Genomic DNA, 22,986 nt, shown 5'->3' with positions numbered 1-22,986 from the left:
AAGTAAGGGTAGTGGGTGGAAAGAGAGAGCTAAAAACAACTTTCCTTTTGCTCAGCTTTCATTGATCAAGACTGGACTAATTAGCAGGAATCCTGTCCTTTCCCAAAGTATAAGCTCCTCACTGAAATGATTAATTTAAAAACTGGAAAGGGAGGAGCAGAAACTTGCAATTAAATCCATTCATTCTTGCAATAGAACCATAAGTTTTACTACTTTAGGTAATTTGTCTGCAAATCTTTCAGATACACTTTATCAATTTAAGTATGTGTGACTGGGTTCCTTTGTTGGTCATGAATGGAAAAATAAAACTCAAAAATTTAAACAATCTTTGGTACATGGTAACTCTAGGTCCATTTTTGCCTTAAATATAGTATGTCCATCCATTCTATTTAAAATCCATTTTCAGTTGAATGTCAAATTAATCTTTCAGCTTAAAAAATACAAAAACTGAGATGAGATTTCCCCAGAAAACTCCATCTAAGTTGCTTTAGTCCCTGAGAAATAAGGTGATGATTTTATTTTAAAGAAGTCATGTTAACAGTAAGTATTCATTTAAAAAAAAAAAAGCAAAAAGTACACTTGAATTTTTCTAATTGGGCAACAACTTACATACAAAAATTACATGTGATGCTATAAAGATCTTCATAAATTATTATGAGCTACAATGCTACCTACTGTTTTGCTTATCTTTGGAAAATCTAGAACAATTTTAATGTCATGCCTCTTATTATTGAGATTCCACTTAGAAGCACATTACAGACATATTAATTATAAAGATTCAAAAGCTATCAAGTAATTCAAATAAAGGAAACTGAGATTCTCATGCCAGACATATATTCTTATGTAAACATGGAGAAAAACTCTTACCATAAGTCGGGGTGCTTTCTCGTCTTCCTTGACTACTTGATCTTCCTTTTTCATATTCATAGCAATATAAGACAGTATCTTCTTCGACAATATTAAATCTCTTTCGATATTCCTGATCCAGAAATGAATTTGGTGATTCAGATCCCTTATGTACTGGCTTGCCCACCATATGTCCTCTGAGATCTTCACAAGGAAGGTTTCCTTTTTCATCCCTAAAGACAGTTTAGAGTAAAGGAAAAGAATGTAGAAAAGGGTTAGGGTAGTAAAATGGCAGAAAGTCTATATTTTAGATAATAATATTTTCCCCAACTTTCCAAACTTTCTTTGAAGTTTATAGCATAATTTTTAATTATTCATGTTTGTTGAGAAAGAAAAAGCTGAGGTTCAGAGAGATTAAATGACTTGCCTCATTGTCACACAGCTAACTGACAGAGCTAGAAATGGGCCACAGACCTCCTAACTCTTGCCCTACTCAATTTTTCACCGGACTGTATCCTACAAAGGAAATACTCTTAGCATATACATTGCTTTTAGTGTTCAAGACAGTAGGTATAATACTAACAATGTTAATCATGTAGCTTTCTTCTGCCAGTTTACATAATTGACTCATGGTGAAAATTTACACTGCTTAGAAACAAAGATGTGTTTAAGACCGTAAGGGGCACTGTGGCCTGAGGAACCCAATTAGCACTATATAAACTGGCACTGTAAAAATTTTCAAACAGCATGCTATTAATTTAAAATAAACCTTGATTAAAAGAATTATTCTTGCTATTCAAACTATGTATCTTAGTTAAGTGTAAAAGGAGATACTCATAGAATTCATTCTAAATAGATATATCAAAATTTCATGATATACCAACATTGTTTCTTGTGGAGATAAGGTGAATAAACTTTATAAATTATGGAGTTTAAGAATGAGATTTAGGGTGGTGGCAAGTTGATTTTTTTTCTTCTCTAGGATTCTAAAGGGAACAATCTCTAATAATTTATGGGATCTCCGAAACCTATTACTCACATCCAGTGAGTGATAGGTTACGAGGCCCATAATGAGTAGTTTTTTGATAGAGCTAGCCCATTTAGGATGGGTTAAATTGAACCTTGTTTAGTTTATAAACTGTTTCACTGATTAGTTATTAAATTTTTGTTAGAAAATATTGTCTTCTAGAACATGACTATGAAAATAAATGCAATGTTTCTTCCCTTGTGAATCATTACTTGTATTTCTACTTCTTAATTGTTTCCAGTTACCCTAAACAATGCCATGAATAAATTTCATCAAACTAGAAAGAAAATTTAATTTTATGTTAAGTGATAAGACTAAAATATTAAATTTAAAAAATAGACTGAATTATAGTGAAACAAATAAAAATAAAACATTTTAATTAATTCCTATTACATCTTATACAATGGTGATGAACTTATTAAAGTAATATCAACTCCAAAATATAAGCCTAAGTGCAGCAAAAACCTGTATTTCTGTATCTGTGTGCAAGTGGTTAGACTAAATTTGTCCAAATATAGAAACTATATTCCTAGTATTTGAAATATGTAGAAAATAGTAAATAACATTCGCAACATCAACAGTGAGTTTTCTCATCTATTTAACCTATCACAAGGTAAGACTACCATTTACATTGCCATTTACTCTTATGTCTACAATAAAAGTGCTGCTTATTAACAAAATATAACTATAGTTCTTAGCAACACGAAGGAAATAAATATAAAATCTAGGCAGAATTTATTTTCAGTTAGCTTAAACCTTTTCCTGAAAAAATGGCCTGGCACTTTTTGTTACTGTTAGTCCACTATCAAAAAGAACTTGATACTGCAATTAGCTTGGACATGGCCCTAACGAATTTATGGCACTAGAGAAAGGGTGTGCCTGTCAGCAAATAGGAAGACTTCTGTTGGATGCCTGTGACATGAATGTTAATACAGCTGATATCAGAGGGTGATTCAGCCCTATTAATATACCATGCTATATTTTTATACAGAAACATCTTGTGGAAGAAAATTGGATGAGCTGGTATTTCCTACTCTATAATGATATGAAGAGACTATATATCAACAGGGCAGATTTATTAAACATGTCTGTGTGGAATGACCTCAAATAATGCTGAATTAAGAAAAGTAGAAAGTAAAAACAAACTTTTCAGTAGAATGAATTAATACATATATTGTAATATACAAGTGTGTGTATGTGTGTTTATGTTTATGTATGTACTCATGTCATGAGTCCCTGAAGAACTCAATGTATTAATTCATTCTGCCGCAAAGATTTTTTTAACTGTTCTTAGTGTTATAAATTTATATGTGTATGTAATAAATCTACACATTTGCTCTAGAAAGGACTTAAGGTAACAGTAAAAAGCATTGTTTTAGTGAACTTTATATTTAATGACACATAGAGTTATTAGGATAAATCAGTGCTTAAAAATCATAGTTACTCAAATTCTTCATTTTTATCACAGAAAAAGAAATTTGGTAAAGTATAAAAATGCACTATATATTATGATAATGAAACCGTATATAATCACAAGACATACAATAAAATGTCAGCAAAATTTTACTCAGTTTACATACATGTTTTTGTTTTTAGAGAAAAAGGCACTTTTATAATCACTTATTTTCTGAAATAAACGTGTTCAAAGAATTGTAAACACATGAAAAAAATTCTGCCTACCTTGATAACTAGTCCTAACATTTTAAATTCTGTTGTTTTAAAAATTTTTTTATTTTAAAGATGTGGGGTACAATTCAGGGTTAGGTATACAAATGTTCATTATGCAGGTACCCTTATTAATTCTGTTTTTTTAAGATGGGAAAGCTTTTATTATTTATAATACAAATCAAATGTATAGTATATACATACACATACCACCAAAATAACTATCCTGCATAGAGAAAGTTTTTTAATGCGAGGAAAAAGAAAAGAGAAATGTTCAGAATAATTTAATTAGGCCAACCACATACATCCTCAAAATAAGAAAAATTTTAAATATTGGTAAGGCTGTATCTATAGAAAGAATGACAACTACAAAAAGTTTTAAGAGTATAACTTCAAGTCAAGCCAGAAAATGTAGATAATTTATATAAGACTGTCGTTCAAAGGGGCTTTGGTGCAGACTGTTCTGACTGCTCTATCAAAAAATTGTATGACTGGGTAACTAACAATTTTACTCAAAGTGTATTTAGAATATTCTGTTAAATTATATACTGATCAACGAAGAATCAATTATAGTGAGATAGTAAACACTAATTACAAATTTTGCTGAAAAGTATGGAGCTTTTAATCTATACTGATAAAACAAGGACCACTATGATGATATTTCAACCTCTTACATTCTGTATTATTTTTAAATAGCTTCTTCACACTTTTTATTGACTTCAATATAGAAGCTTAATAATATCACCACACTCAGAGGACGGGACTGGATCATTTAACTCTTTTGTCTTCCTAAGTGTATTTTAAATACTTTCTGTATAGGAGACAATTTCTTTATAACAAGTTCCTCCCTACCCAAGAGAAAAGGAAAGAACATTTAAAACTACAGAGGTTTGATAAAAATAATCTTTTGATGTTTATCTGTACATGTATCCCTCTGAAGAATGAGGTCTCTTACATAATCATCTGCACTGAAATAAAAATCTTTGCAAATAAAATGAAAACAAACTATAAAAGAGTCACTTCCAATTTGGCACACACATGCTTTCATTGCTCCTCATGAAAGAGTATTTAGAAAGTTTGAAACCATCTTAATAGAATGCAACGTGTGTTCTACTAGGATACTGGATGGATTTGTATATCTGGTTGTAAATTTAACATATGACTCTAAATGATATATTAAAAAGACTTATAAAATGCCAGCTTGGAAATTTATATCTTATAATCCATGTTCCCACAGTCACATTTAATTATCAAAAATAAGAACTAAAATGTGCATACAACTGGCTACAGTTTTATTACTAGATCATAATGTGGTATTTGCAGATATGTCATATTGCCATGTAGCATTTACATCATATAATATCAGTAACCATCATATCTAATATATATTTCTGAAACACTAAATGTATTAAAGTAAAGCATATGAAAATTAAACACAAGGAATCCAGTTATTTTATATACTGAAGAAATTTAAAACTAACTATGGCATGAATACAAGAGACCTTAAATTACTGTTTTTGAATGACTGCAGAACTAATTAAAAAACTGAATCAAATTCTCTATTATTGGTATCAATTTCAGTGCTGGCCCATTTCCATAATATTTGTATTTCACAAAGCTGGATATCAGAATGCTTTTGGGCAGAATTCATTACTGCATAAAGCTGTATTCCTCAACACCCACAAGGAATTTGTAAAAAGAATCTAGAAATGAAATATATAGCTTCAAGGAATCTAGAAAATAGACTTTAAAGAGATTGATTCTCTTGTAAACTACATCCTAAAAGAAACATTAATGGATAAATGAAGTGGAAATTCTAGATGTAGAAGTATTAGGAAAAAACAAACAAACAAACAAAATAGCCATCATCAAAATGTATCTTTCATCACCTACATTTTAAAAAGCACACAAAAAAGTATGAGATGCTTCAAAGAAACCTGAAATTTCCTGAGCCAAAGAGCCTCACTTATTCTTTACTTATTAAAATAATCTGAACTGTTAATATTACTTGCTATGAGATAATAGGTATAATTATTGCATAGCAAAAGTTTAATTCACTATTATTAACTAAAGTGCATTCTCTATAATGGGAATAATTTTCCAGAATATGTTCAGAATTCCTAATTGAGAAAAGGTGCTCCTTGAGAATTGACATTATAGTTTATTCACTGTTAGTTTAGTCTTTAGCTAGAAGCTGAGCTGGGAACCACATGGCAGTTAGTTTTATACCTGGGAATATATGGCTCTGCAGGAGGAGGAGGAATGTAGAGATCCTGGAGGGCAGAACTGTCTCTTTTGGTAGGCGTACTGATGGTGCTGGAAGGCGTGGCAACGCTGCTTGTGGGACTTCTAGGTATAAGAGGCTGGTTAAAATGAAAAAAGAAAATACATACGCACACAAACAACACACAAAACAACAACGACACATAGTTATCATTTTTAAAATTATCTATTTCTGCAAAGTTTTTGAACTTGGCTGAAATCAAGAAGCTTGTTATTTAGTACATGAATATTCCTTTGGATCTCCAAAAACAAAAACAAACAATATATCAGAGGTTTCCACTTCTTTCCCAACTCACTGTATTCTACAGTATAACTATCTAAAAGCTTTTTATAAGGCAAAACTACCATGCAGTCAGAAATCTATTAAAATAAAGCTAACTGTCAAAGTTCCACCTTTAAAAAGAAAGACAATGAAGAGTAACTCTGAAGAGAATTAGCTCACTCACATCATGATTGATATATGAGAAAGCTATTTTTGATCTTCTCCCAAAAAAGACAAAACATACTCCTAAGTTAACAAAATGTTACAGATTCTCAGAAAAGGTTACAAAAAATGGGATATGCAAGGTCAATACAAGAGAGTATTTTCTAGGAAAATGTACTTTTTTCTGTCAATATAAATATAGCTAACTGTCTTCTCAAAGCCATTTTATGGTACATCTTCAAAAGTATGGTAATCAATGTGACACAATCATTTCACCTTTCAGAGGCACACACATTTATCTTTCGTTTGAAATAATCCTTAGTTGCATATCTATAGATCTCATTTGCATGCCTGTATTTAAGTATTAAATAGGAGGTTCAAGCTAAGATCATATATATACTTAATTAAGCAGCACATCAGGATGCATTAACTTAAGAGCACTCCCAATTCCAAACTTACGGCATTTGAAAATAATCTAGTGGTCTGAGAAATGATTTTAAAGTGAAACTAAAATTCACAATTTTTAAATGTTTATCTTACAGTCTTACATATTAGCTATGCATACAATTAATATAGTAAAAATAAGAATTTTAGTGCAATTGCAAACACAAAAATAATAACAAATGAACTGTATCTTCACATGACAAGATGTTGCTATTTCAGCCAGTATGAAAACACTTTCAGCATATTTATATAGACTCACATTTCTATTACTAATATCCATTGCTAGATGCTCAAATATGGCATATTACAACTATTTTATATCATGACAATACTTTTGTACAGATAAACAAAATTTGTTAAAAGAGTCAAACATAAATACAGTGGAAAGTACAATGCAGGTCACTGAGGTAGGCTACATAATTTAGAACTCAGTTCATGATTTTGAACTCCCTTGTTACACAGCTCGTCTTAATAGCTTGAAATCACACGTTCTGCCAAAATGATAGTTAAGTTTTAAATTTATGTAAAATAGAAATTAAAGAGAAAGAAAGGGGAAAAAGGAATTATAATGTAGTTTGGGATTTTACAATATTACATCCTATATGATGTTAAAAAGAAGGCCAGAAGCTTCACATGTTAACTGAGGAATTTTAAGATATTATAAAGATACAAGAGTAAAGACTATTATATTCAACTATGCTAATTTTGAGAGTTCCGTTAGACTATGCCTGTCTTTTAGAATCAAAACTCTTGGCAATGGAAAATCCTGAAATTATATAGATAACCAGGAGTCACCCGTAGTGGTGAATATCATGAAGACTGAATAAATAAAGAACTATTTTATTTCTAAGGATGTATTTCATGCCTCTACAATAGATTCTTGAATGGCAGAGTCAATGTTACATACATATAGTCACTGTGGTGTGACTGCTCATAATTATTTTCCTCTATATCAGAACATCTTGGTTTTAAATACAGATGACACTAAACAATAACTCTGACCAAAATTTCATAATAGAAATGTAGGAAAGAAAACATTCATTGCACAGCATATTGTTTTCCAATTATTTTAAATATATACACGGTGAGAGAAAAACTAATATTCACTATGCTTTTTAAAATTCTCTAATAGCTTTTTTACTTTAAAACACCCGAACACTACAAATGAGTTTAACATCAAGTTCTAAAAACACAAGCTTTTAAAAAATAATCTAACAAATTTTCATTGTCTTTCTTCTCTTTTAGGGTCACTATATTTTGAGTACTTCTTTTGTTTACTTTTACCAGCTGTAGAACTAAAGATAATTTTTCCTGATTAGTACCTACCATTCTCCTCCCCAGTCAAAAAGGTAGAAAGGAAGGAAGGAAAAAGGAGAAGTTGGAGTCATCGGTTATAAGTATAATTTAAATACACCTGAAGTGTGAGGTAAGGGCCAAGAGAATATTTCATTTTGCTGGGACTATTACTAGGATTTTCTACCTAGTGTACTTGTACTTATCCCCTTCCTGGAAATTTAAATATAAGCCATGTCAACTTCCTTCAAATTGCTATTTCTCAAGGTTTCTATTTTCAGCAAGCAGTTATTATTAATATCATCAGTTTATGTCATTAGTTAAATTAGCACACATAGAGGAAAAAGACTCTTAAATATGCTTAAATAGATAACAGATTTGATTGTGCCAAGTTCAACCAGTTTAATTGAACTGTTTAAACAATTTATTTTTTCTATACTTAAGAAAGTACATCTGATGTTGAGGCTTTACCCAAAACATTTTAGATTTTAAAAGCTCTTGGCAAGCATATCTTAATTCAGTTGTCCCTCTGTCTAGTAAGTGATCCAGGTTTGATAAAAGCCTTGAATGAAACCAACGATATAATGATAGGTCTAATATTAAAGATTAAAACAGTGCATTACACATTATGCAGTTAGCTCTAAAATTCACTAGTGCCAAGATAACACAGAACTTATTTTGCCTTCCAGGGGGAAAATACCCATTGATATACAAATGATTACATTAATAGAAAACCTGGCCATTTATTTCATTCACTCTTGGGAATAAGCATAGATTCAAGTGGATTGCAATACCCTATTCTAGCACAAAACATTCACACAAGTCCTCATTCAGTTCAAACACATTCTTATTATAATTCCCAACATTAGTATCAGAACATTGTTTTATATTAACAACTCTACTCTTAATCATCTGAACAAATGCTCCAAAGGAAATATATTCTGAATTTTAGGTGGCAAGAATTCGCACACAATCTTGTAAGTTTCTTGACCATGTAAAGAAGGTTAGATCTAATTTGGAAAATTATTAGGCATACTTTTTTTCTGGTCAAGCTTTTCTTAAGTAGCAAATTATCTGAAAAGAGTTTAAGCAAGGAAAAGACATATATTCAAAATTCTCTCACTTTCAGTTATTTCACAGCTTTCTCTAGAATCCAAATTTATAAATACAAAAGGTTTGAGTCTTCTTTTATAAGCATATGATTTTTCCTTTTTTTATCAGACTACCAAGAAAACAAATATTGTTTCTGACCACAGATATGATCATATTATATTGAAATATTATCTGCCTAGGTTAAAATATACAGATATATGTACATAAAAATATGTATGTAGTTTCACAGTATGTAACTATTAAAGACTTAAGAATCACACTACAAAATGGCATTTTCAACCAAATCATGAAAATTTGCATACTGTATTGAGGCTAACACTCATGTATTTAATCTTGCATTGTCCAGTCCTATAGGCATAATTAAACTGCAACATTAAAACTGGACTCTCGCTTTTTTTTCAAATTACAGTAGACATTTTTGGGATGTCAACTAAGGAAAGAATAGGTAATTTTTACATTATAGGTAATTATTTGTAGTCAGTGTTAACATTTTTGAAAATATTTGGCTCAAAAACACAAATGTGACTTGGATCACTTAACTAATTTGCTTAAACATTGGTGAGCTAAAATTTGATGTGACAATTGCTTGCAGCTATTTACTAATTTGAACACGTAAAACACACATTTATTTCTGCCTCCCAGTCAGCACAATTACATTAGTTAAAAATTTATTTTCTTCTTTAGTGTTATATTTAATAGTTCTTGTTCTCTTTGAAAAATGCTTTTAAACAAAATCTTAGAAACATATAAATTTTCTGTCACTTTTTTTAGTCACACTGACCTGTAACCTAGATACTGAAATAAATTTTATCATTACTTCTGTGTTTTGATTTTTCCAGAATGACCTTAACCATTCATATCTGTATGTATTTTAAACATAACACAATCAGAATTCTCTAGTTGTTATACCATTTGATAGGCAAAATTGACTCCTATTACTTATTGCTTTTTCTGCTCAAAGTTATTGCAATATCCTGTAAAAAAGGCATCAGGTAATGCCTAAACAATAACATTTAGATGGACAAGCACAGAATCACAAAATCACACAAGTAACTATGGCATTGATGTAAGAGATTTATGAACTGGAATACAGTTTAGGAACATAATTATAATGTTACAACTTGATGTCATTTTATATAAAAATGCCTTGAGCCAGGCTCGGTGGCTCAGCCTGTAATCCCAACGCTTTGGGAGGCCGAGGTGAGTGGATTGCCTGAGCCCGTGGGTTCGAGACCCGCTTGGGCAACTTGGCGAGACCTCATCTCTACAATAAATCAGAAAAATTAGCTGGGCGTGGTAGTGTGCGCCTGTAGTTCCAGCTACTTGGAAGGCTGAGGCGGAAGGATTCCTGGAACCCAGCAGGTCGAGGCTGCAGTGGTCAGCAGTGGCCACTGCACTCCAGTCTGGGTGACAGAGTGAGACTCCAACTCAAAAAAAAAAAAATGCCTTGAATGAAATATAACTCATTATGTTGAATTCCAGCATTGATTTTAGTGATCATTTCTGAGATACGTTTTCATCAAAAAAAAACTAGGTTCTTAAATATTTTGAAAATCAGTGATTTCCAGTGATGATTTTAACATTTTTGGCAGTGTCCAGCTAATTCGCCCATACATTTCTTGTAAGAAGAAAATGACACCACTCATATGTGCTCATGGCGTATGTATATTAACTGAAAACCACAAACATCTAAAAGTATACACTTATTCACAATCCCCTGGGATTTTTTCATTGAATTAGAAGAACTTGACCATAAGCAATCACTATGCTGATCAAAAATGAAGAAAATCAGCAGAGGGTACCATGCCAAAAGATGTTTTGAAAAACAGTTCTCAGAAAGCAAGGAACCCCTGGTTTGCTTTCTTGTAATAAAATATTCTATCTCAGATATCTCTCTTTTTACATATGGGAGCAGATGACAACAAAAGTACATCTTCTAGATATTATTAAATCTGCTTGTGGTATTATTAAATCTGCTTGTGGTATTTAACTAAGGGATCTTGAAGTCTTTCAGTTCTGTCACAAAATATTTGAGAAATCAGAGATTTATCAAAAGAGCTGCCAAATTTTATGAACTGTATTAATGAAATTGTTCTGTGAGCATGAAGTTTAATTGTGTGCTTTTGTTTATTTGGCTATAATTTCACGAGTGAGTTTCAAAAGAAAATCCATATCAAAATTGATCACTGCAGCTAATTAAAATTGAAAGTCACTATCCCTTTAAATATTCTTAGAACTAAAACTACTACCTTAATTAAAATGTGGTATTTGATAATCTTCTACCTTAGGGTAGATAAGGTTGTTTTATTTGTACAGATAAAAACTATTTCCCTGTTAGTTTACAAAATCATTATTCCTTATGTTAGGATAAAGTTATTCATTCAAAAGATGCATGTATTACTGTCTACTTCCATACTATACAAGAAACTTTGCTGTATTTTATCTGAAAATGCCTGGTATAGTATACTAAAAAGGTGAAAATAGACATAGTGAGTTAAATAAATGTCACATATTATTGTCCTTTTATATCATCTATTTTAAATGATTCCTGGTGAACTACTGGTACACCCTATGAAAAAAGAAATAACCTAACATCCAATTCCTCAAGTTTGAATGCTGAAAATTTATATTTAGGTAAATTAATAGGTGTTTTGGCTCCAATGTATTTGTATACACACCAGAAACAATAATACAGTAAGAATGGCATTCATGTCTACGTAGGAGATCAGTACTACATTTATCACTTATTTCACATGTGAGGTAGTTTCTTAGGCACTGGGAAGAAAACGTGACCTCAAATAAAACTATGCAAGATTATCTATAACTGCCTTCAAGACCTTCTCATTTCACTATATCTCACCATTTCTTTGACTTTCCCCCCTCTGGAGGCAGTCTACCTTCAACCTCCAGATCCTTGTACCATCAGGATCTGTCCATCTTTTGTTGTACCAAAATCTATAAACTATAAAAATCACAACCAGATATTTTTAGTGATGCTTCCAGGTGCCTTTGCATTTTAGCACAGGACAAAGCCTTAAGAGCAGGGAAGAATTCTGTAATGGTACAATTTCAGGTCTTTAGAATAGGTTTCAGGGGGACTTGGTGGTTGTGGTGGTGGTGTGATATGTTAGAGGACTTATCCATTTCCCTTATTCCCAAGATCTTGTTTTAACACTGCTAGAGCATATTTAATTAATGCTAACAATCTTCCTTCTGTTCTATAAAAAGCCAACCACTTAAGCTATTTTCAAAAGTATCAGAAACAGTTTTCCTCCCAATAGTATGATTTATCTATAGATGGTTAACCTTGGTCAATACATTCTAGGTAAACTGAATTCATTTGAAATGACAAATTTACAAAAATATCAATATATTTCAGCACTTTTGTAATGCTGATTTCCTTTTTCAGATTTCAGCATTCTATAAAAGTCAATTTACAAATACATGCAGCAGAGCTAAATACGCAGTGAAGAAAAAATATAATTAGTGAGCTGATGAGGCACGTTTCTCGGCATTTAGGAATGAACCTAGAAATAGTGCCTTAAAAGTCTATTATAAATATAGGGTAAGGAATGCTATGAAGTAATGCTATTATAAATATAGGGTAAGGAATGCTATGAAGTAACTTTAAAGTTAAAGTCTTAGTTCTCTAGCTTTGAATACATACACAAAATGTATGTGCAAGAAAAAGTTGGTCTTTCCATTATTCCAGTATTTTATATAAAAATGATTCTTAACTGGGTACTGCTATTACCTTAATTCTCCACTTTAGTTTGTGTTTGTGGAAAATGATATAACAGGAAATAGATTATCAATTTATTTGCTAGAGATAGGTCCTTCAAACAAAGTGCATGGATCAACAATAAACTAGGGTTTTCTTGGTATTCAATGTGAAGTATGAGAGTCTAGAGAAGAATTATTAAATTTCACTACACATATAGAGAAGAAAATCTAATGGCTGAAGTCGTAAGCCTCTTCTTCAGGTTTCCTGCCCCCTCAGAATTTGAAGAAGGATCTTTGGGGAAGACACAATAAGAAACTCCAGAATGAAACAACAAGGCAACTTACAATACAGTGAAGAAGAAAATGATGTGATGGGAAAATCTGATCTGCTCACCTATGACTTAAATAATGAGGTAAACATTGACCTCTAAACTGTCATGATCATCAAATATTTTTGATACTAAACATATACTGCAAGTCAAATGCATTTGGACACATTAATACAGTTTTACATATACTTATTTGAAAATTAAAGATTCACATTAAAATTTTTGAAAAAAATTTAAAAACATTTAAAAATTTGAAACATTTTATGTGATTTAAGTATAATGCCAAGCTTGAGGAAAATTAGTAGTAAAGTTTTAAACAATGAGAAATCATCATAATCTATAGGGCCATTCATGTGTAATGGATATTATTTTTTAAATATATGAATAAAATGTAATAGCAATTTACATAGCAGTGACAACAGTGCATTTCATAAATTGCTTCTTTTAAAAAATCTGAACAATGGCCAATATTCTAGTTCAATGGGAAATGTAATTTTTTTAAAAAATTGAACTTCTAAGAAAAAGTAAGTCTCTTATTTTTAAAAAATGCTAGTTTTGTGAAGGACAAAACTTTCTATATATTGAAAGATTATATCCTGACTGACATTGAAGAAAATATATTACTTGCTTGCCTTTCATATATCAGAATATTTTTATAACTTTCTAGATAGCATTTAATAAATGTTATCAACATCCAGAGTAATATTTTAGAGTGATGTTTCAGGCTGAAGACAAATGCAAAAATCTCTAATGCAATTTTCCTATTTTTGCCACCCGACAAGGTGGAAAGAGAAAAATGATCAATCAGGAGGGATGTATTAGGTACATTTCACTGACTAATCTGAAAGTTCATTTTCCTACTGTTTATAAATTACTATTTTACAGATTTAAAATAATTCTATAAACTATCATTCAGCTTCTTCCAGAAGTATGATTACAACTTACATATAGAAGAATCTATTAGAAAAATGAAACATCTTATTTTCATTTCTATCCATATTATGGCATGAAATAAATTGTGACTTTTTGGAATTATGCTTTAAATGTTTAAAAATTAAGGCAGGATTATTTATCATTTGGGTTTGAGATACTCTCTCAGATTTCATCCCAATTAAGCCTATTAGGATAAGCTGTGAAGAGATCATTTCACAAACAAATTTTCAAAAGCATACAAGATTAATCCATATGCTGCTGAGATGAGGCACAATAAAGAAGCATTACTGAGATAATCTATGGCTAAAATGATGGTGTATGACTTATGATTAAGCTTCATTACCTGCAGAGCAAGGGGCTTCCATCTCATATTTTTCAGTAAAGCTGGTGCTGAGGTAAGCATGCTCTGAGGTCGCTTTTTCAAAGTTAAGATAACACCACTCGGGTCCTCTCGTAGTGCATTCACCAAATTTTTCAACTGCCACCCCACCTGGTAACCAGCAAAATCATTACAATAAAATTGAGGTACAGTATTCAAAGATTTAATGTTCTCCCCCTTTAATAAGATTAGTAAAAAAAAAATCACATAATTGGTGTACCATCCTACCAATTTTCAGGAGATATATAATCAAGAAAGAAATTTTATCTTTGAATTGATTAACCATGTTATTGCATCAGTCCATATCATTATGAGGCGACATAATGGACATTTACCAAGTCAAAGCAGAGACTAAAACGATATCCTACCAATGGAGTAATTTAGGATGTAAAGAAATTATGTCACCATTAATGCTGCTCAGCTGCTAGTTCTAAACCCAAGCTCTATTAAAAAGTACAATTTTAAAATTTACATGCCTGAAAACAAGGATTTGGCAATGTCCTGAGCTTACAATCTACACCACATGCTTTCTCATCACCATCTTTCAGAGATATATGGTACAAATGTCTCTAAATTTTGCTACCAATAGCTGGTACTGACACACCAAGGCACCATTATGACTCATGGACAATAACATCAATAAAATGAAACTTTTACCATGCTATAAAGATAGAATTAAAAATGACAAGGTAATGCTACTCTAATGCAGCAGCTATTGGAAATGTATTCCAAACAATTCTATAAATTTAAAATATAGTGTGCTAAATTTAACAAACCCATTCTATTTGAATATCATTTCAAAACATATTGCATAATTAAACCAAAGTACTTGATAAATGTCTTGAAACCTGGCTCAGCTGTTGCTCATGTTAAATTACTTCACTCAACATCCTTTTGAAATTCTAAACATAGAATACTTTCTGTTACTTTGTTTTTAAAACAGACTAGTGAACCAGTATCAGATAACTGAAATCTAGAACTATGCTTTAAAGAAACACATTAAAGTATTTATTATTCTAAGGTTTGTTTAAAAATTACATTTCAAATTTAAGAGAATAACATTTTCTCCCAACTCTAAAATGGATTATAATATTTCCAGGATGTGTTATATAAATACTTTAGGCCAAAATGTATCCTGGGTTACAAACTAGATTTAGAAAATGGTCTGAACAGTGATTGAGTTTGTTTCAAGACACCCAAGTGAAAAAGAATGGATGCCTTTTGTCTGCCTGGATGATACTGGTCAAGCTGTAGAGAAGGAGCACTTCCACCAAAGAAGCACAGATCCCCAGAGACTATGAAGAAGAGGTAATTTGGAATGCAGCCACTAAAAAATTATGGGGAACATTGGTAAATTTAATGAACATTCACTTAAATTATAACTTTGACTATAGCTGAATTGAGTGATGGTAAAGAGAAAAAGTTAGACCAAAAAAAGAAGGGAGATGTTATAATACTTACAACCTCAATCTCAGATATGAATCAAAATAATCATTATGATACTTTGATAGCATAAATAAGGGATTGCCATTAAAAAAATCACATTAATGCACGTCAACCGCAGTAATATAACTGGTCAAATGTCTCCCAATACATATAAGTGGGGGTTATTATGTGGCCAAAGGTATTTTACCTTGATTTTGATTCCTGTGACAGCTAAGTAGTGTTCCTACAGTCATTTTTATAAACCAAAAGTTAAAGCAAAGAAAGTTGACAACAAAGTGCTCATTTTGCTTGCCAAAAAAATATAAGCATGGACTGCTGTTGCTATTTTTTTTGACAGAGTCTAACTCTGTCACCCAGGCCGGAGTATAGTGGCATGATCATAGCTCACTGCAATCTTGAACTTGACTCAAGCGACTTGCGCACAGATTTTAAGATATGTTTGGAGAGAGAAAATATATTGTTTATTCAAAGACTTCAAGGACAACTTATTAATGATACTCATACTTAATTATTAATTTTATTCATTCAAATAATTGCTAACCATACTAAAGCAGTCAATAAGTCAACGTGATGGCTGTATCTTTCTTCCAGTATATCTATTCTCAACAATGAATTACACATTGATTTCTATTCACCAATTTTTTTCCATTTTAATCACCGTAAGATTTGAAGATTTTTAAGGCTAGATGGTGTATTCCTGTGAAATGTTCAATACAATTTGAATCATTCTGTTTTTTTCACACTTTCTACACGCTCTTTTTAAGTAAACAATTCCAAAAACCAGAATTGTTTTTCCACAAGGACGAACTGGTGCTTGATAAGAAAGTTAAATTGGGTGTATTTTAATTTTATAGCTGAATGCTATATAATGGCAGAAAACTTGGGTATATAATTTTAGTACTTTTTAATCAGCCTTTCCACTATTATTAACATAACATTAGCAATTTTTTTGAGTTGGAGTCTCACTCTGTTGCCCAGGCTGGAGTTCAGTGGCACACTCACAGCCATCACAGCCTCGACCTGCTGGGCTCTGCCTCAGCCTTCCAAATAGCTGGAACTACAGGTGCAGGCTACCACACCCGGCTAATTTTTTTGATTTATTGTAGAGACAAGGTCTCGCCACGTTGCCCAGACTGGTCTCAAACCCCCTGGGCTCAGGCAATCCTCTCGCCTCAGCTTCCCAAAGTGGTTTGAGCCACCGCACCCAACACATTAGCAATTTTTTAAACAAAAGTTAAGAAATATATGCCCAAACTGTACATAGTATATATATTTGGCTTTTATATTCTACTTCCACTATTATAAAAAATGATTGGATAGAAGCACAAAGATAAGTGTGTAACACATATGTCACAGTATTGTTTAAACCAAAGAAAAGCTGTACGGTAAGTAAAAGTCCATTGATAAGGAATAGAAAATTGGTTGTGTGGAAAAAAGTAAGTTCCAAAATAGCAAATATAATTTAATTTAATTCCACTTTTGTTAAAAAAATATAGAGAGATATAGAAGATATCATTAATGGTGGTTACATTAAACGCAGTAAGAACTTGCATTATATATTTTCATTTCCTGAACTTTCGACAATAAGCACGAGTCACTTTTCTAAACAAACAAATAAAACCAACAAAATACTATGGGCCTAGTCCATGAATAGTAATATTCCAATTAGAAAATCATAAATTTTATGAATTATATAATTAGGCATGTTCGTAAAGGATGAAATTTCCACAAAAATAACAGAAGCAGAAAGGCTACACTATTTAAAACACTACAAGGTGGTGATAGAGAAATCAAATCTGCTTTGTGCATTATACTTTTAGATGAGTTGCAAAAGAGAATACAAATTACTCAGGTGTACTCAATAAGTCAAGAACTATATTATTCACTGATTTTTGATTCAATTAATGATTTCAGTTGATATTTCACTTACACATTTAGTCACTTTTACTTATAAACTACTAAATGAAAATGAATCCCATTGAGTAATTTACAGCCTATACATAACATTTTTCTCAGTAACATAGATAGGTAGGTTTTAGCTTTATCAGTCCCATTCTAGTACTTCCAGACACATAACCAGCACTTTGTGTCTTTCTCATTTCTTTTTCTTTAGTCCTTTCTCAAACTTAATTTGGAACACTTATAAATTATTCTCTATCTTCTCTACTAAATACAATTCTTAACAATTGCCCCATTTATTGGTTCTATTCAAGAGAAAACATGACAGGGTCCTAGAGCTCCAGCTCTGGTTCTGTGAAATCCTAACATATCTTCAGTCATATAATGAGATGTAGCAAATTACTGAAATTAATGCACTTCTCTCCAGTTGTTATTAAGATACTTATGGTTGACAGATTATTGGGGAATGTGAATAGATGGTAAGTAAAAGAAGGCAAGTATGTGTGTTACAACTTCAAGAAGGTTGGGAGTCCCCATATTAGGAGATAAGTGTAGGAATACACACACCTGAAACATATATAATATATAAATGCACGCTAATCAGTTTTGAGGATTAGTTTTCAATTTTTCATTTAAGTTTCTGGTTACAGTTTTATAATATTAATTGTTATAGTCTTGAATTAGAAACTACATAAAGATATAATAGTAATGTGAAGAATGATTGTAAAGTATTCTCCATTGTCTGCAATGAAAGTCTTTATGTATTAGTAGGCAGAGAAAGCTTTGAAAGGAGTGTTAGTGGCTACTAATGTAAGAGTATAAGTTGCTAATATAGAAATAAACTAAATAATGTACAAAATTTAAAGAGCTAGTAGGTTATACATAAATAAAGAGAAAAAATTCTAATAGTCAAATATATCCAAAAAAGAAATTAGCTGATTTGTGAAATAGTGAGCTCAACATCAACCCATGTTTCAATATTGTTGAACCGGTCAAATGATTAGATAACTTCTAAAGTCATAATATATTCCAATTCTACCACATAAAGTGGGCAGGGACATGCAAATAGATGATGACAATAGAGCAGCTTGAATAAAAGAATATGGTCCTGCGACATCTTTGCCTGCTTGCTCTCCATCTTTTCTTCCTCACAACCAATACATGTGTTTTCTCTAGGCTAAGTGCTAGATGCCTTGCTAAAATTTCATGCTATCTTCACACAATACTATCTTCTCTTTCAAGAGCTTTTACTAGCAATTTCCTGCATATGATTCTCAAATCTATGTCCAATTCCTGCTTCCCATCAAGAACTCTACTCATATATTCCCAAATGTTCAGTTTATCCATACTAATAGCTAACGAATAATCACAAGCTCTGACAATTCACTGTGCTAGATTCTTCACATCTAAGTTACATTCTTTAAATTTATATTTTCATTCTCACAAAAGATCAATGGGTTAAACTATTAAACCCATTTTACACGTGAAGAAACTAAAGCAAAAAGAGATTGTTTTCTTGCCAAGAGTACAAAGATAAGTGGCAGAGCTATAATTTACATTCAAGCAAGTATTTTCAATTTTAAGCATAGTATCTTTCCCTGAATATCCATTGGTAGTTCAAAGAAATGCAACACTTTAAAAATCAAATTCATTATCTCTGTACTTTCATTCACCAAATAAAAAATTTCCTATCATTCTCTCAAGTTTGCAATTTAGGGTCACATATGACTATTCTCGTCTTTTTAACCCATGTATGTGTCCTAAATAACAGATCCTAGCAACTAATGCCTCTTCACATTGCCTTAGTTCTGGCTTGGGAACCTACTTGTTAGACTTAGAGTCCTAGCCTGTCTTTCTGCTTTTAGTAGTCTGTAACTCCAAAATACTGCTACAGTGTAAAAGTATTCTACTCTTCAAACTGTCTAAATAGCTCTCCAAAGGTCCTACTAAAGAACTAATCCTTAAATAGGTCCTTTGTCAATATGGTCACAACTTTGTCTCCCATCATTTTTCTTTAGTGGGGTTCTCAAATTTTAGCATATTTTAGAATCACCTGGAAGGCTTGTTAAAAGATAGATTGCTGAGTTTTAACCTCAGAGTTATTGATTTGGTAGCTCTGGGCTGGGGCCTGGGAAATTACCCTTTAAGAAAAATTACCATTCCCCCAAGAGATGCAAATGTAACTGGTCTGGGAATCACATTTTGAGAACTTCTGTAATAAATAAGATGCTTGAAAGCAGTGACTTTTCCATGTCTGAAATATTTTAGATGCTTAATGTGTTTTTAAGATTAGACATAATAACTCATAAATCAGTAAGTATTTACTGTGTATCTTACATGTAGTATGAACACAGCGGTGACTGCAGCATAGACTGTGCCTTAAAGAGCATAATGAGCAGGCGGAGAGACCAGCAAGTCAATATTAACATTTACAAGATAGTAAGAGAAGTATCTCAATAGGGTGAATACTGGGTGCAATGGGATCCCTCAAAAGGGGCACCCAACCCATCCTTGAGGGTTTAAGGAAGGTTTCCAATGAGTTTAAGTTGAATTATTCCTTAGGAGTTGGACAAAGAAACATGGAGGTTACGGGGGTGGAAAAAGCTGTGAGGCAAAATTATCACTAGTTTGAACAAATTTCAGTACAGTATAGATGGATAACTGAACAAGAGAAGGAATAATGAGGCAGGAGAAAGAAACAGAGGTCAGATGATTATAAAAGACTTTTTACAAGTAGATAATTAAAAGAGTTAGTTGAGTAGCGAATATATATCCTCCTCAAACAATGTGCTTTTCTCTTCAGCTACATCTCTGCAAAAGCACTTTTCCCTCTGCTTATGATTTTTCTCCCACCTATATAATCTTACCTATCCATAAAGGTTCATTTTATGTGCAACATCCATTATGAATCCTTTTCTTACAGCTGGCACCATATTTTCCTCAAGTGAATCTCATAGCAAACTGATTGTATAACTCAACTAGTGAGATGACATGGCAACATGAAAATATAAATGTTTCAGAGATAATAAAGGCCCTTGAGACATCAAAGGAGGGTTTAGTTTTGTATGTAAAACCAAGATGTAGTATTATAAATTTCTTTAAATGTAATATACTTAAAATCTGTTGAATAAAAGGTTAAATGACCTCCTATCCAAAAAATGTAATACAATTGACACTAAAGCTGTAACAGACATTCTTTACCTCAAATTACCAAATAAACTTTCCCCTTATAAATAAACATTTGAAAAAATAGTATTTCTATCTTGAATACTCCAGACCTAAAGTCATAGTGATGTAATTATGACAAGAAATGGAACAGTGGATATAGTTTCCGTTTGTCCTAGAAATATTCTACTTTATCATATGCATTATATATACATGGTTAAGAAGGTGTTTTTCCAGAAAAATATTTTACAGTGGTTTCTCAACATTTTAATTAAGTTCATAGGCTAAAATGAACCTTTTAATTAAATCACCATATGCATCTTATACAAAAAGTCTTATTATTAGCTATATATAAGTTTTTCAAGTTTTTCACATATGCTGGACTTCTACTATCTTCCTCATTATCCAAGGTAGCAGAAATTAGTGTCCTCAAGCAATAGCACATCATATCACTTACTAATCTATAAGTAACTCCCAACACATACATTATAATATATTTTATATCAACACAAGCAGGATTAAAATTTCCCAAGAAGGTCAGTAAGGTATCCCAAATGTTAAAAGCCAGAGGTTCTGCTTTCTTGTGGATGGGGCTTGTAATTGTTTTGATCAGGCTGAAGCGGATAGCTGGTGTTCCTTTGTGAAGGGCAACATAAGTGGGCAGGTCCTGGATAACTGGTTGCCTGGATTAGGTGCACAAGAGGCTTTGGGGATGGTGCTGAAGAGATGAAAGGCTTCATTTCCCCTGGGTACATAGAGGGAAGAAGTTGTCTCTGACCCCTTTGGAATGTGCTCTGGTCTATTTTCCAAACAATAGGTGGTGAATTATTTGACCAACATATGAAAAGATAACGTCTACTCTAAGGCTCCAAGTAGCCAAAGTTACAAACACAAAGGTAAGAATTTAAGCCTAGCAACCTAGAACTTCTTTACCCTTTTCATGGCTACATTTGGAGTTGCAAGAAAGTATCTTTATGCCTACAAGTAGGAAGATAGGACATTTCTTAAAACATTTTCAAAGTTACTACACTTCATAAGACAAAGAAATGGGTTAATTACCAGCATTTACACATGCCCCTGTATATATATGTACTCTTACTCACAGGCTATAATGTATAAAGGATACCCTGTTCCAAATGAAATTTCAGGGGCGTAGAGTATGCCTATATTAAAGTCTAATGATAAAAGTTATGCTATACCCAAATATCCTTCTGTTCTTTTTAAAAGCACTGGAAAGACTTAATTCAATACTCAACCCACAAAACTGCAGCTAATGACACTCCAACTTTGTCAAATTTTTGGTGCTGAGATATTTATTATAGTGTTCTGTTCCTTTGCATTACGAAAATCATACTGAAGTATCTAAAAATTCAAACATTTTATACCGACTATCTCTTTCTTCAGCAAAACAAGCTATGTGAAGGAAATATACAGTAATAAAAACTTCGGAAGTAATGAACTTTGACGTACAATGTATTTATTTCAAAGATATTAAAAATATTAAATTGTAAGTACCAATCTACAAAATTCACTTTTACCTAAATTTATTTTTTTTACAAAATATTAAAAGTTTTACAGTATTAAACTTAGTACATTTGAGATACCCTAATTTTGGTCTTCTACAATCATTCATTCACTGAATAGAAATAAAGATTTACTCATGGTTCAAAAATAAAGGAAAATAGGCTAAAGGATATACATTTGGTTATATAACTCTATTCAAATAAATGATTTTGAACCCCAGCTTAAAGTAATTTAAATAGGTAATTCAGAGTATTGAGAAATGTTCCAAGGTTTCTTTATTTTAAATAAAACCTTAGTATTAAAATTTTTACAGATATGATTAGGAAAGTCTTGGCAGAAGATAAAAGGAAGAAACATTAAAAAAAAGGAATATGGGAATTAAATATCTTATTTTAATGAGATAAAAAATCCAAAATTTTGTGTTTATTCATTGAGCCATTCTTCATCTCACATCCTCCTTAGCTTTAAGTGGCATTTATCCAGTGAAATAAGA

General features: G+C 31.8%; 1 protein-coding gene across 4 annotated transcripts in view; it reads right to left on the bottom strand.

Annotated features, from left to right (window-relative positions):
- The window catches only part of LOC103251897 (connector enhancer of kinase suppressor of ras 2), a 145,670-nt gene that overhangs the window by 101,174 nt on the left and 21,510 nt on the right, over nt 1–22,986 (bottom strand). For 2 of the 4 annotated variants that reach the window (XM_021708796.1, XM_021708797.1), the window contains exons 4-6: nt 14,424–14,570; nt 5,768–5,901; nt 868–1,079 (exon numbers count right to left, since the gene is read on the bottom strand). In XM_021708796.1, coding sequence (XP_021564471.1) covers nt 868–1,079; nt 5,768–5,901; nt 14,424–14,570 — 493 coding nt within the window. The remainder of the gene's footprint in view (nt 1–867; nt 1,080–5,767; nt 5,902–14,423; nt 14,571–22,986) is intronic. The other 2 variants (XM_021708799.1, XM_021708800.1) reach the window with 1 other exon arrangement.

This window comes from Carlito syrichta, unplaced genomic scaffold (genome assembly GCF_000164805.1).
Source record: "Carlito syrichta isolate Samal-C Ts95f unplaced genomic scaffold, Tarsius_syrichta-2.0.1 Scaffold148222, whole genome shotgun sequence".
Classification (NCBI taxonomy): Eukaryota; Metazoa; Chordata; class Mammalia; order Primates; family Tarsiidae; genus Carlito; species Carlito syrichta.
This window is presented reverse-complemented; position numbering and strand designations above follow the sequence as displayed.